Below are 15,222 nucleotides of genomic sequence, written 5' to 3' on the forward strand. Positions count from 1 at the left end.
ACTATCCCAACCTCCCTCTCCACTCCACTACTCTGCTGCTCTCCCTCACCAACACCCCCCTCCTCTTTCTCGGCCTTCAGAAGCTACCCACTTCCCCCTCCCCCTGAGGAGGCTGACAAGGGGGGGGACAAAGGAGTCAGTTGTCCCAGGCCAGAGGAGATGAGGGGCCCATAATTGGGTCCTCATTACATTACATGTATTGGGTGGGGGGCCCTTTCAGAGGACTTTGTCCTGGGTCCAGGAAAAGGTGTCAGCGGCCCTGCCGGCTGGTCAGTCGTGGTGGTTGTGGTGGTGGTGGTGGTGGTGGTGGTGGTTGTGGTGGTTGTGGTGCTGCTGGTGGTGGTGGTGGTGGTTGTGGTGGTGGGGGGGCTGAAGTGGGGAGGGAGAGGGCAGAGGAGGGAGCTCGGTATCTTGGGGATGAATCTGTGCCTGATGGCTCTTTAAAGGGGGCCGCTCAGCCATGTGTGAAACTACAGTACATGGATTTCGACTAGTGATCGGGGTAAAAAAGGAATAAAGATCTGTCGTCACATGGCTGTTGCATTTTTATTTGCCTTTCTTCTGAAAGCGTCAGAAGGCAGAGATTGCAAAGTGTAAGAAGAGAGAGATGAAAGATGAAGAGAAGAGTGGGGGAAAATAGTAGTGGAGAAAGAGAAAAGTTAAGGACAAGACAAGAGACGGAAGAAAAGTGGAGGAAGAGAGAAGAGGAGGAAGAGAGAAGAGGACGGAGAGAGGAGTGGAGGAAGACAGAAGAGGAGGAAAAGAGAAGTTACGGAAGAGAGTATAGTGGAGGAGTGAAGTGAACGATGAGAGTGAAGTAGAGGGGAGGGGAGAGGAGTGGAGGAGGAAAGAAGAGAGGAGTAGAGGAAGAGACACGAGAAGGAGAGGAGGAGGAAGAGAGAAGAGGAGCAGAAGTGGAGAGAGAGAAGTGGAGAGAAAGGGAGAAGTGCATGAGAAGAGAATTTGCACTGCCCCATTACAACCCTGTGTGTTCAGCCGCATCAAAGATCCAAGATACCAAGTAGCGGGAGCGAAGCTATAGGGGGGACGAGCAGGGCATTTGCCTCTGGGCCCAGGGCTCTCCTGCATTGGTGGTGGGGGCCCTATTATGACCTTGGCAGGCCGTATTGGGGGGCCCTATCAGTGTTTTGCCCTGGGGCCCTGTGTGCCATTGTTCTGCCACTGCCAAGTGGGGTAGATAGGGTGAGTGTGTGGTGGTGGTGGTGTGTGGGTGTGTGCGTGCGTGGTGGTGTGTGTGTGTGGGTGTGTGCGTGCGTGCGTGTGTGCTTGCGTGCGTGCATGTGTGTGTCAAGAGCATGAAGAGGCAAAGAGTGGCGAGGAGATACAGAGAAGTAGAGCTGCAGAAATAGTGAGGGTGATAAATAGACAGAGAGACATAGATACTAAACTAGACCGATAGGGAGAAGGACAGAATCAGAGAGAGAGAGAGAAAAAAAATGAGGGAAGAAGAAAGAGAGGAAGTGAGAGAATAAGAAGAAGAGAAAGAATGAGAAGGAAACTGTGGAGTGGAAACTTGAGGGACAGAAACACTGAGATGAATCACACACACACACACACACACACACACACACACACACACACACACACACACACACACACACACACACACACACACACACACACACACACACACACACACACACACGCACGCACACACACACAGACTCACAACCACATACACACACAAGGAACACAGAAGAAAGATGCACAGACATGTGCAGGAAATACGAGAGCAAAACAGAGGGAGATAGAGAGATGGGCGGGGGGTGGTGAAGGAAGGGAGTGAGTGATGCCATATGCAAGCTAAGGAGGAGAGCAAGCAATGGAGGAGAGCCCAGACACAAACACACACGCATACACACACACACACACACACACACAGGCGCGCGCGGGCACGCCCACACACACCAACACATGTGGGCACGTACGCACGCACACGCACACGCACACGCACACGCACACGCACACACACGCACACACACACACACACACACACACACACACACACACACACACACACACACGCACACGCACACGCACACGCACACGCACACACACACACACAATGCCGGGATCACACAGCATTGTATACGTATGGAGGATATATATCAGAAACTTCAAGTGTAGCTCTCCACCCTGGACTCTCTCTCTCTCTCTCTCTCTCTCTCTCTCTCTCTCTCTCTCTCTCTCTCTCTCTGTCTGTATCTCTCTCTCTCTCTCTCTCTCTCTCTCTCTCTCTCTCTCTCTCTCTCTCTCTCTCTCTCTCTCTTTCACTCACATACACACAAAGAAATGGATCAAAGAAAATGATATGTTGTTTGTCGAAACAAAAAAAAGTTACAACAGCCGTTATTCACGTCAAAGGATCAATGGACAATGTAACAATGCGATGTTGGCATCTGGCCTCCTCATCCTCCCTCTTCAGTCTGCATGGGGCAAAACAATCACTGCCTGGACTCTTTGAAGTTCACCATCACAGAGTCAGTGGGCCAAATAAACTTCTATAGAAGTTATCAATAGGCCTATAAATTCCTCCTTCATGTTTTCCCATTGGGCAGTAAAATTGTTTATGTTGCATTTCACAATAACAGTGCGTCCACCTTAATGTGAGATGTTTTCACTGTGTATAAATTAAGAGAGACTAAAATATCTGTTTCTGGCAGAATTGAATCACTTATCACCACCCTGCCCCCCACCCGGCCTCTCTCTCTCTCTCTTTTTTGCCAGTTCAGTTTAAAACAATCTTTAAGCTAAATGTTCCTGTATGCATCAATTGTCCCTAATATTCTATAGTCAACTCGCCTAATTCCGCCCATCGCCCAATTCCGCCCGCCTATTTATAAGTGATGATAGTTAATTATTTATCCACTGTTTAAGTCAGGAACGGATATCGACATGATACGGAGTTTGTATGCTTACAAACTGAAACGGTGATGACATTTAAAACCGAGTCAAACAGCATTGTAATCGTAACGGCAGCATGAAAGAGATGGAGCTTTAATGTCACGACGACATTCTGGCTTCAAACTCGCCCTGGACGTTATCGCCAAATTATGATAGAAAGGGCAACCAATGTTAGCTAATATTGCTCATTCCCTCATCTACACAGTTGCCGCTACCCAAAAATGTACAATAGCACAATTAAATAGTATTTGAAATAGTGATATTATCATATTTTCAGTGAAGTGATCAGTGAAGTGGGCGGAATTTGGCGACCTTACGATATAAGGCTTAAGATCATTTGCTTCTGCCATCCGTGCATGAAAGACTACATTGCAACACATTTGTGACACATGCACGCACGCACGCATACATGCACACACACACACTCAAATACAAAGTCACGAACATGCACACGCACTCCACTTTCGGGCTTGTAGAAGTCCTCTGCTCAAGCAACCACACGCACATATTCACACACACACACACACACACACACACACACACACACACACACACACACACACACACACACACACACACACACACACACACACACACACACACACACACACACACACGTGCATGGACAAACAGCTCAAGCCGATACGCACAGAATAACACAGAAACTCGTCAGTGCAACCATCTGTCACACCGCAAGCTGCTCTGTCTCTTTCTTCCTCTCTTTCTCCCTCTTTCTTTTTCTTTCCCCCGCTCTCTGTCTCTCTCTCAAATAACTCTGAATCTCCTTCCTGCCACTCTCTCCATCTCCCCATTCCTACTTTCTTTCTTCCACTCTTTCTTACCATTTCCATTTCCAATCTCTCTCTCACACACACTCCTCTCTCAATTCCCTTTTTCTTTCTTTCTTTCTCTCTCTCCCTCTCTCTCTCTGCCATATAAACAGTGTTCCCAATCAAAGGTGTAAAAATCCCACTCGGTGAGCGTGTTGAGTGCTCTCCTGACTCTCTCTGTGCCTTTCATCCACTGTGCCTGCTAACCGCTAACCGCTAACCAGGGCCCATTAGTGAGACCCTGGGCCACGCAGGCTGTGTGAATCACACAAAAGTGGCCACGTGGCCACACACACACACACACACACACACACACACACACACACACAAACAAGCACACACACATTCACAAACAAGCTCACACACTCTCACAAACACACACACACACACACACACACACACACACACACACACACACACACACACACACACACACACACACACACACACACACACACACACACACAGACACACACAAAGACACACACAGACACACACACAAAGACACACACAGACACACACCGACACACAGAAGCACATACACACACACCAGGGCTCTCAAGTCTCACGCATTGAGCGTGTGACACACTCTTCAGAGTGTTTTCACACTCTCACACGCCACACATGCGTTCTCATACGCCCGTCAAAATAATTCACCAGAGTCAAACTTTCGTCTGGCTGATATTTTAACCTTCTACAGGGATCTGATTAACCACTGTAGGCTCAGGCGCGCATGACATGACATCATTGGATGCATCAACCTACAGGTGTTGTGTGCCAGCTTGCACAACAATGGTGACAACTCTTTAAAATATAAAATAAACCCATCCACCCCAACATCGCGATCATAAAATGTTCACAATAATATCTCCAGTATATTTACACCCCCAGTACATTAAACATTCACAAACATACTTAAAAATCCAAAACAGTAATTGCATAACCCACTCCCAGCGTGCTCAGCTTCAGGAAGTAACAGGCACCCACTGGCTGAATCTCAAATGGCGCACTTGTGCACTTCAGGCACTATGTTTCAGTGCGTAACTAATACGGCATACACACTGAAACATGGACACTGAAGTGCACAAGTGCACCATTTGAGATTCAGCCAGTGTCACAGGGTGACTATCAGGCGGAATAAGAAATGGCGTTGTTTTCCTTGGGAGAGTTTTAGAAGACGGACATGTGGAATCGGGAAACGCACACGCCAGACTAATGAGTGTAAACAAGCGCAGGTGGAGGAATGGGAGGATGGGACCGGTGATTGGTGGTTTTCGGGAGGGAGGTGGAGGGACGACCACGACCCCGAAGCAGGAGACGTGATGCCCGTGAGCCGGTGACCGGATGGGACCAGGCAAGAGCCAGACGATGACTGCGCGATCCTATGGATCCGGATGGAGGAAACCGACTGCTCGACAGAGGGAAGGGAGGCGGCATATTGCCAGATGGATGCCCGCGACCCGAGCAATGCTATTAAAGCCTCGTTGGATGTCAGATAAGTTACTCATCGTTTTGCCTGGTCGCCATGGTCTCCCAGTTGGAGTCCTCTCCAAGATGTGCGCTGCGCACTATGTGCATGGACGTTTTCTCCTCTCCTCCTCCTCCTCTCTCTCTCGCGCTCTCGCTCGTGCGCTCTCTCTCCGGTCGCTCTCTCTCCCTCTCTCTTTCCTTGTCGTGGCCCGGCCAGTGGTTAGAATAGTCATATTTCATTAGACTGACTAGGCTACTGATTTCGTTTAGTGTGTTTATGTTTGGGTTGCCGTGCATGAAGAAAGCTGTGCATTCATATTCTTGCTTTGGCACCTCATGTTCTGAGGTTAGATGTAGTGTTGTGATGAGGAAAAAGGAGCAATATCACATTTGTGGCTAGTAGAATAGCTGAATGGCTAGTGACTTGGGATAACCACAAGTCACAATGGCCAGCAAGCGGAAAAGTTAATGTCAAGACCTGACACACACACACACACACACACACACACACACACACACACACACACACACACACACACACACACACACACACACACACACACACACACACACACACACACACACACACACACACACACAGCTGTGGTTGGTGAATAAGAGTGGTTCAAGCAGAGAGCAGCCAAAATGGATGTTTTTATTATTATTATTATTATTATTCTTTGTTTGATCTATGCATTTCCTGAAAAGAACCTTTGACATTTAGTTTATTAAAAAAGAAAGAATGCACTTCTTTGTCCATGTGTCATATATCTGTATGTCGTCCAGTATTTCACTGGAAATATAATAATTAATGAGGAAATGTCAGTGCCAGCACCCATCTTTGGGTTTCTCAAGCTGACTTGGTTGTTTTGAAAGGCAGTATATAAAATGATGATGATGATTATTGTTATTATTATTATTATAACACTCACAAAATATTCAACATTTTAGTTTTCTTTACTAGATGAAACAAATGTCATAACTAGGCCTATTAGTGCTACTTATGTGTTATTGTTGTTGTAATAACCGGCCGATGGGCCGTTGGGCCATGGGCCGAAGGTTTGGTGCCCCCCCCCACCCAATCTCACTCCCAACAAACTTCAAAACTTGAGAGCCCTGCACACACACACACACACGCACACACACACACATATGACGGGACAGGCAGGCTGTGTCAATTAGCGACCCAACACAGTTGACAGCAACACACTGTGGAGGAGGAAGCAGAACACGTGAACACATCACATGCATGCGCGCACACACAAACAATTTCAGACTATTATGGTGTGACACCAACACTGCTTTGGGGTGTGCTCAGATTGTCATAGCCTACCGATGCTTTGTTGGAAAAGCGGTCAGAGCACACGTTTGGTTAGCCTGATTCTCATCTCTCTCTCTCTCTCTCTCTCTCTCTCTCTCTCTCTCTCTCTCTCTCTCTCTCTCTCTCTCTCTCTCTCTCTCTCTCTCTCTCTCTATCTGTCTGTCTGTCTGTCTGTCTCCCTCTCTCTCTCTCTGTCTCTCGAAAAACTTTCCCGTAACTCTCTCACACTTCTCGTATTATCCTATCCAAGAAACGCCCAAACATATATTTCAAAATGCCTGTTGAGTACAAAGGGTGACTTTCCCCTTTACAGTAAGAAACACTGCACGACTGAATAATTGGGCTATTCTCCCCACTCCCCAAGCCGTCCCTGTTTGTCTGACATATTTTTGGTGTTAACCTGCAATATGAGGTTACATTAGCCACACTCACTGATCAACTCGTGTCAGTGAATACAAGACCCATAAATGAGAGGGGTGGGGGATTTTCTCTCTCTCTCTCTCTCTCTCTCTCTCTCTCTCTCTCTGTGTGTGTGTGTGTGTGTGTGTGTGTGTGTGTGTGTGTATCTTGTGTGTGTGTGCATACCTGCCGACCATTACGCATTTTGTGTAGCAGATACGGATTTTGACATCAAACTACGGCGCTGTCACTTCAAAATACGGGAAAAACCAATAGCAAAGTGTGTTCATGGGCCCTTATAAATTGCTCTGTACTGTAGACTTGCAACCGGACAGAGCCGTAGAACTAGACATGGCTCTGCTTGCAATTGTCTCGCGCTGGCCTTTCCATTGGCCAGCAACGTGTGGGGGGGGAATATTGACCAATCAGAGCGCTAGTTTGGATGTCTTCATTTGTTATGCTGCGCTCCTCTCGAGCCGAGGCATCAGCTGCGTGCCGACAGAAAGTTTGCTCCGAAATCACACAAGCAGAGAGACTGGTTAATGTAGCCTACTCCTATAATCTCTGAAACAAGTGTCCTCCTCCTGTCATCATGTATTATCCATCTTGGTACTGTCGCTGTAGTTTTACAAGTGAGCACCGTCAAAATCACCGTTTCAAAGGTAAATGGACTTTGAGAAAGGTAGCCTGTATGGGAATAGTGAATTGCGTCCAGTTGCTAAATCCCTAAACTTATGAAAATAAATAAAGGCCGAGGTCTGTCGTAATGATTCACCCAATGTTTCGCCGTATTTGACGGCAATATGTTGTTGCTTGTTTTGATATTGGACCGAAACGAGATTACTTCCGAATGAGAAAATGTGTCGATGACCGCGCTATAAATTAGCTGATTAGCAGCAAACTAAATTCGGTTTCCCTTTGCGCCGGATCATTTTAACTCTGGAAAATAAAGCGATAGTTCTAACGGTTGTGCTCGGAGTAGGTCTACTACATCCGTAACCTACAATGACACCGTATAGGAATACTCTTCCCCCCCTGAGTCATGGCCCATTCTGTGAACAGGTGTAACAGGTCGTGCGTCATACCAAATATGCATCACTCCACGACTACTATCCGTAATCACGTATGGCAATCTATTAATAAAATCAATTATCCTATCATCATATATGTGCCTAACAGTGAACAATAGCCAACTCATGACGGCAGATTAGGGTAGATAGGCCTACTATTATGCAGAGAAGTGAAAAAAAATGAATGCTGAAAGTGTGATTTTGATGTTAGCCCCCAAGCTAATAATATTAACCTGATATTATCCTATCTTAGATAACACTTGTCTTTATCTTTTTCTCTACTGCTGATGCTTCTTCACAGTAGGTGACAACATCACCATTTATTAGTATTGGGGGAGATGATGTAAGAATCATTACAATTCAACTTTTTGTTCATAAAAATCACTGAAATGCCTCTGTATTTTATAATCAAATTATACATTTTCCTACATGTACCTTCTACAGCCAAAAAAATAATCTGCAAATGCTTCAATTTCATACTCAATTCCAGCTCCTTAACACCCCCCAAGTGACCAAATGCTCTGTTTGGCTGGTACATAGGATAACTTAATAGCCACTTAGGCCTACTAGCCAGACTGGTGGTATGTTTGACTAGTAAGATTAACAGCAATATTGGCTGGTGATCAGTAAAGTTAATTTAGAGGCCTGAATTCCAGCACACTATATCATAGCATTTTATTGGTGTTATGGTGTGAAACAAACAAAAAAAAATCTTTCATGAAAGTTTAATAAATTATGGTAGTTCAAAGTACTGTGAAGAGCAAGATAAACTATTTGCCAGATACACGGGATGTTAGGCTAAAATGCATTAAAATGCAGGAAATTGCATTTAAGAAAAGCATTTTTTTCTCGGGGAGGACCCCCCTGCCTGAATGAAGTGTCTCATATCTTCCCTGTTGACATTTGGCAACCCTAGGTGTAGGGCAGACTATGCAAAACAAAGTAGCCTCTCAGATGGGCCCGCCGACGACCCCGTTGCTTTGCCATGCCAAGTTGTTGCGCCGTGAATTGCCACGCCGCGATAAGTTGCTACTCAATTTTTTTTTAAAAGGTTGGCAGGTATGTGTGTGTGTGTGTGTTTGTGCGTGCGTTAGTTTGCGTGTGTGTGTGTGTGCATGTGTATGTACATGTGTGCTGTGCATGCATCTGTTTGCTTATGTGTGTGTGTGAGTGTGTGCGTGTGCATGTAAAAGTCTGCGTGCATGTGTTTGCTTGTGTGTGTGTGTGTGTGTGTGTGTGTGTGTGTGTGTGTGTGTGTGTGTGTGTGTGTGTGTGTGTGTGTGTGTGTGTGTGTGTGTGTGTGTGTGTGTGTGTGTGAGTGTATTTATCTGGAGGTGTGTGTGTGTTTCCTTGCTTTGGCTAACTTGTCTGTATTAGCATGTGAATGTGTGTTTATGTGCATTTATTTGTGTGTTTTAGAGAGAAAGAAAGTGTGTGTTTGTATGTGAGTGCGCCTCTGTGTCTGTCTCATTTGTTTATGCACGCGTGTGCGTGTGTGTAAGTGTGTTTGTTTCTATGTGTGTTCATGTGTTTGTGTGTGTGTGTGCGTGCGTGAGAACGCGGATATGATGAAATAGGAGGTGCCCGGGTCTTGGCAGGGGAGGGGAGGGGTCGCGGTGAACCTGGCAAAAAAGAAAAAAGGTCTCTGGCTCATTAGCCACACCGAGCTTTGCTAATACAATGACTAATTTAAGCGTGAAGTGCCCGACCAAGCATCACCGAACGGGTCCAAGCAGTGTGGGGGCCAATTATATGCCTCTGATGTATCGAGTCGCGTTGATTGAGAACTTTCCACGCGTTAATAATCAAATTGCTGCCTTTCCCCCTTTTGTTCGGATGACGGGGGAGGGCGGTCACGGCCACGCCTGACTCACTTCGTTGCTGCTACGACAGTAACCGTGGCAATGGATATGTGCGTGGGAGGTTCTTTATGTGCGCATGCGTGTGTGTGTGTGTGTGTGTGTGTGTGTGTGTGTGTGTGTGTGTGTGTGTGTCTGAGGTGTGTGAACGTCAACTTGGAAGTCTCTTGCTTGCGTGCAGTCACAACTGCATGGGCTGATAAGCTGGAGAATGGCCCGTTTATAAATACTGGGTGAACAGCTAAGCGCTGCGAAACAAAAAAAAAAACAGGTAGCACTCGATTTTAGGAGGCTCAGTTACAGCGTGTACATGTAACATAGATGTTGTGCGCTTACAAGTCTCAATTACATTGAAAATATAGGCTATGTAGGTTAGCTAATGTAGCCTAGTCAATGCTGTGTGCTTACAATGTATGAAGAAAGGTAAACAAGTTAACAAATTAGGAGCATAACAATCTTGGAGGCAGACTTTTTTCTATTCTTCCACAGTTGCCAACAGCTACGATTGCCCTGTAGACTATAACTACAAGATGGAATGTGTTGAGGTTTGAGTAAGGCTGTTGCCATAGTTACAATTTATAGGCCTACTGTACATGTGTTAGTTTTATCTGAGCTGAGCAGTCATGTAACACCATGTTGTTTAAGAGTTCAGTTTTATAAAAGCAATTCCTCTGGCTCTGTTTCAAATCTTGCAGAAGGCACATCGTTTTTGAGGGAAGTAAACACACTACAATGGGGACATAAAAATAAAAGCTCTCACTAAGTCTCTGCACTGACTGAAGAACACCTCCCCCTCCACTCAGCAGTTTGTTGTTCACAGACACAAACTGCTTCTAGGTAGGGTAGTCTGAGAAACTGCAGAGCGACCTTTCACTGCAGATCCGCCATGTTGGCTCTTTAGCACTTGTGTCCATGTCTACAACCCCCCCTCCACCACCCCCCACCTCCGACCACCAATCCCTCTTCTTCCACCTCTCCTCCTCCTCCACCCCACATCACCCACATCAATTTCCTGAGCGGTGCCAGAGCAGAGTGAGAAATTAAACGGTGTCTTCGGCGAGCCAAGAAGCTCTCGTCTACTCATCTTGTCTCGTCTCGTCTCGTCTCTGCTCTCTCTCTCTCCTCGCTTCTCGCCTCTCGCCTTCCGTCAGACGGGGCCTAAAGATGCCACGGCCCACTGCATTATTGATAAACAATATGAAAGATTCATCAATAGCATTGATTCAGCAGGGAGAGAGGAGCGAGGAGAGAGGAGAGGTTTCGCCCGCTTAGACGAGGAATGACAGTCAGGGGGGTGGGGGTGGATGGAGAAGTGCAGGTCTCGGTCTGGTGGAGTGCGTGTGCGTGTGCGTGTGTGTGTGCGCGCGCGCGTGTGCATGTGCATGTGTGTGATGTGTGTGGACGGAGGTGGGGGGCTGACTGTCATTTTCTCTCATAGATTGAGGAGTGGAGGAGCGAGCAAGGAGGAGCATGTGGGTGTGATGTGGTGTTGTGGGGAAATGTGGGGTTATGGCAGCAGCATGACTGGAGTTGAGTGGAGGGGGCATGTGGACAGTGGAGGGATGGGATGGGATGTACTTCTACTCAGTAACCAGTTTGACAGTTAGCTAATATATGACACCAAAGATTCTCTCTTAGCATGTCACCACGAAAAGGCAAACGCAAGGGACAGCGAGATTGGGATGGGTTGGCTGAGGGCTCGGACGGCAGTGCTGGACTGGTAATCTGGCATACAGGGCATTTTCCTGGTGGGTCGACAGTCCTCATGGGCCGATGCTTTTGTGTTTTTGTTTGTTTGATTTAGATGGGGCTGCCCATCAGTGCCTCCTTAATATGCAGTGTTCAGATGCTAACCCCCCTAAGTGCCTTTTCAGAAAATAATCTTAATTCATTTTTATTTAGTACAAAGCTATCAAAATTGCATATTTTTTACTTTATTTATGTAATATAACTATTTATATGTATTATCAAGTAAACCAAGTAAACCAAACCAACAACAGGGTTCTCTAAAAATATAGAAGTGCAGGTCTTCAGAAATGGAGTTAGGAGGTTTTGCATCTGAACCCTTCATGTGCAGTGGACTGAGCCCATCATAATTGTAGTATGGGGGCGGGGATGTGGGGCTGGTCTATGAGGGGCTGGGATGTGGGGCTGGTCTATGAGGGGCTGGGATGTGGCGCTGGTCTATGCCAAAACAAAATTCTCCTTTTGCCTTGGAGAGCGCATATGCAGTGGACTGAGCCCATCATAATTGTTGTATGGAGTTAGGGGTGAGCGGCTGGTCGATGCCCAAAAAAATGCCAGGGCCACTTGTAGCGCATTCAGGCCGACTGAGAACCGTGCTGGAGCCCGTTCCCGCACCTAATCGCGAACCGGCCGTCGTGTTCACGCCACAGATATTTGCGTTCGCGAACCGGAAAATACTAGGTTTTTCTCTGCGAACCGTGACGACAGCGTGGTCGTCAGCAGGTTCATCCGGGTAATTCAGTCACGTGCGGAAAAAGTTCAGCGCCCGGTATGAACAGTGGCGGTTCGCAGACAAACACTTTAGTGCCGAACGTAACTACTGTAGTACGAGCACCGACACCGGCTCCGTTCTGGTCGGCCTGAAAGTCATATTTGGGTAACACTTTATTTTAGGGATACATCTATTAGCACTAATACTAGGTCCTTACTAATGTTAAATTGGTAAGAAATCCCTTATTGTGCATGAACAAGACATTTGCGAATACATGCCTAACAAATGTTTGATTTTGCTTTGTACATGCCTTACAAGTTACTTATACAGGGACATTGTATGTATTAGTGCTAATAGATGTATCCCTAAAATAAAGTTTTACCCATATTTGAGGTCCGAGTCCAGCCTTGTCGGACGGCAGAACGGGAGGGAGCATGTGCGCTGGCCTGGGCTCGGCCCGGGTGGAGTGCAGTGGAGTGGTGTAGGGTAGTGGAGTGGTGTAGGGTAGTGGTACTGATGTGAGGAGGTTGGCTTTCGGACAGCATGACTAGTGTCACCTTGTGGATGTAACTAAATGATCACGACCTTAGCATGCTGTGCCAAGTGGGGAGGGGAGGGAGCTGCAGCAGTAGCTGTGTGTGTGTGTGTGTGTGTGTGTGTGTGTGTGCGTGTGCGTGTGTGTGTGCGTGTGCGAATGCGTGTGCATGTGCTTGTGTGTGTGTGTGTGCATGTGTGGCATAGGAACAGTATGTCAGTTGGAAAAGAGAAATCACCTGCCCTCTGCACTTTCACACACATACTACAGATAATGCCCATACAGATAAATCTGTCAATTTCTTCGTCTCTCTCTCTCTCTCTGTCTCTCTGTCTCTCTGTCTCTCTCTCTCACTCACTCACTCACTCACTCACTCACTCACTCACTCACTCTATAGTTCACACACACACGCACACGCACGCACACACACACACGCACGCACGCACACTTGCACGACACACACACATCATTTTTTCACTCCTTGCCAGCTCCATTGTTTAAAATCATCCGCATCCGCTGCAACAGAATTTAATGGGATATTTTACTGTTCAGCAATTCCGGCTATGCACCCATAAATTTGCCTCCTGAACCTGAAGCAACAGCTTCTCTTCATTCGGGGGTAGTATTTAACCAAAACGGCATGGCGCGGCACGCCACATCGCAGCCGCTCCAACCCCGGAACCACACATTTGCAATTGATGGGAAATTTCTGCATAAAAACGAGGGGGATAATTCATGAGAGACTGCACTGGCTCGGCCCTGGCTGCAGGGAAGGCGACGGGGTGTTGTGTTTACAAACAAACGGGCCTGTTGCCCCGGGCCCAGTGAGAGAGAGGGCTCACTATTGGGCCCTCATTACATTGTTTCATTACTACATAAGATGTATTGGGTAGGGGGGGCCCTTTCAGATAACTTTGTCCTGGGTCTGGCAAAAAGTTGTCAGCGGCCCTGCCTGGCTGCAAAGCACAAGGAAAGAAACTAAACAAAAAAAAAATGTGCGATCCCCTCGCTTGCACGTGCTCTCACTGCTCTGATGTCACATGTTGCCAAAGTGCATTGTGCGACGGTACTTTAAATGACGGACGTTGATTTGATGGCAGGAGCACAAAGGCAAGTGACCTTGTTTTAGAGGACACACTCATATGGGCCTTTACTGTACTGTATAGTGAAATGCAGTGAAATGTTGCGTGCGTGCGTGCGTGCGTGCGTGCGTGCGTGCGTGCGCCTGCACGTGTGTGTGTGCGTGCACGCGTACGTGTGTGTGTGTGTGCGTGCCTGTTGTGTGTCTGTGTGTGTATGCTTAGACCTGCACTTTCTCTGTTTGTACGAGCTGTTCGCAATTTAATGTTTCTTGCAATGTACATATTGAATACTGTATATCTTTGACTATGTGTAAGCTGCTAGATACCTTAATTTCCTTTGGGATAAATGAAGTACCTCGACTCTACTGTACAGTACTCTACTCTACTAAGAACTGTGGTTGAACGGCTGTATAGGACTTGTGGGGTTTTGTATGGTCCTCTCGTAGGGGCCTGGTGGTATTTAAAGTAAATGTACACTCCGTCCTGTGCTCTTTTCCTCTGGTGAATATAATATGTCGACACATTTAAAGAGAAGAGCAGGGTAAGGGAAGGGAACCTTTTCCCTGCAGTAGTGGTACGGCGCCTCATTAAACTTTTGTTTGGGATGTTGGGTCAAGTTGGGTGCAATCATTTTTACGCACAGGAAGACTTTTTTTTGGCATTACCTGCCGTAAAAGCTGCATATTACTCAGCTTTATTTAAGTCGACCCTGACAGGGTGGAGTGAAATAAAGAAACAGATGTTAACTGACAGCCATTTTGATATGAATGGGGAAATTATGTAATAAAATATGAAGATACATAGCCATTCAAGTTATTCCAATACTCAAAAATATTAAGCCTGTGCCTAACTATGGATAAAAGCATCATCCAGGTGTAGTGTGATGTAATGCAATATAATGTACTAAAGTTAAATATGAATATATAAAATTGAAGCACCCAAGCCTTACAGTATCTCATGTCATTGTCTTCATTGACAGAAGAATATACAAAGCAATTCATATTATTACAATGAAATAAAATAAAAAAATTAAAAGTAACATCAAAGGGCTCCTTACTTCATTTCGCTCTCGCGCACGTGTCTCTCATCCAGGTCCTCGATGAACTTTTCGCCCTTCATCCAGTAGATCTGTGGGCTGGCATCGCCGCTGTAGCCAAAGAACGCACGGCAAGTGAGGTTCACCATGCTACCTGCAGGGCGGCGATAGAGAGATAGCAAGAGAGAGAGAGAAGGAGGTAGAGAGAGATAGGTAGAGGTAGAGGTAGAGGTAGAG

The 15,222-nt window shown here is 46.5% G+C and overlaps 1 protein-coding gene across 1 annotated transcript in view; it reads right to left on the reverse strand.

Annotated features, from left to right (window-relative positions):
- Window positions 1-15,222, reverse strand: part of il1rapl1b (interleukin 1 receptor accessory protein-like 1b) — a 595,103-nt gene that overhangs the window by 50,557 nt on the left and 529,324 nt on the right. Inside the window, exon 9 of the mRNA XM_063212610.1 lies at window positions 15,007-15,139. Within this exon, the coding sequence (XP_063068680.1) occupies window positions 15,007-15,139 (133 nt within the window). The remainder of the gene's footprint in view (window positions 1-15,006; window positions 15,140-15,222) is intronic.

Source organism: Engraulis encrasicolus, chromosome 12, assembly GCF_034702125.1.
Source record: "Engraulis encrasicolus isolate BLACKSEA-1 chromosome 12, IST_EnEncr_1.0, whole genome shotgun sequence".
Taxonomy (NCBI): Eukaryota; Metazoa; Chordata; class Actinopteri; order Clupeiformes; family Engraulidae; genus Engraulis; species Engraulis encrasicolus.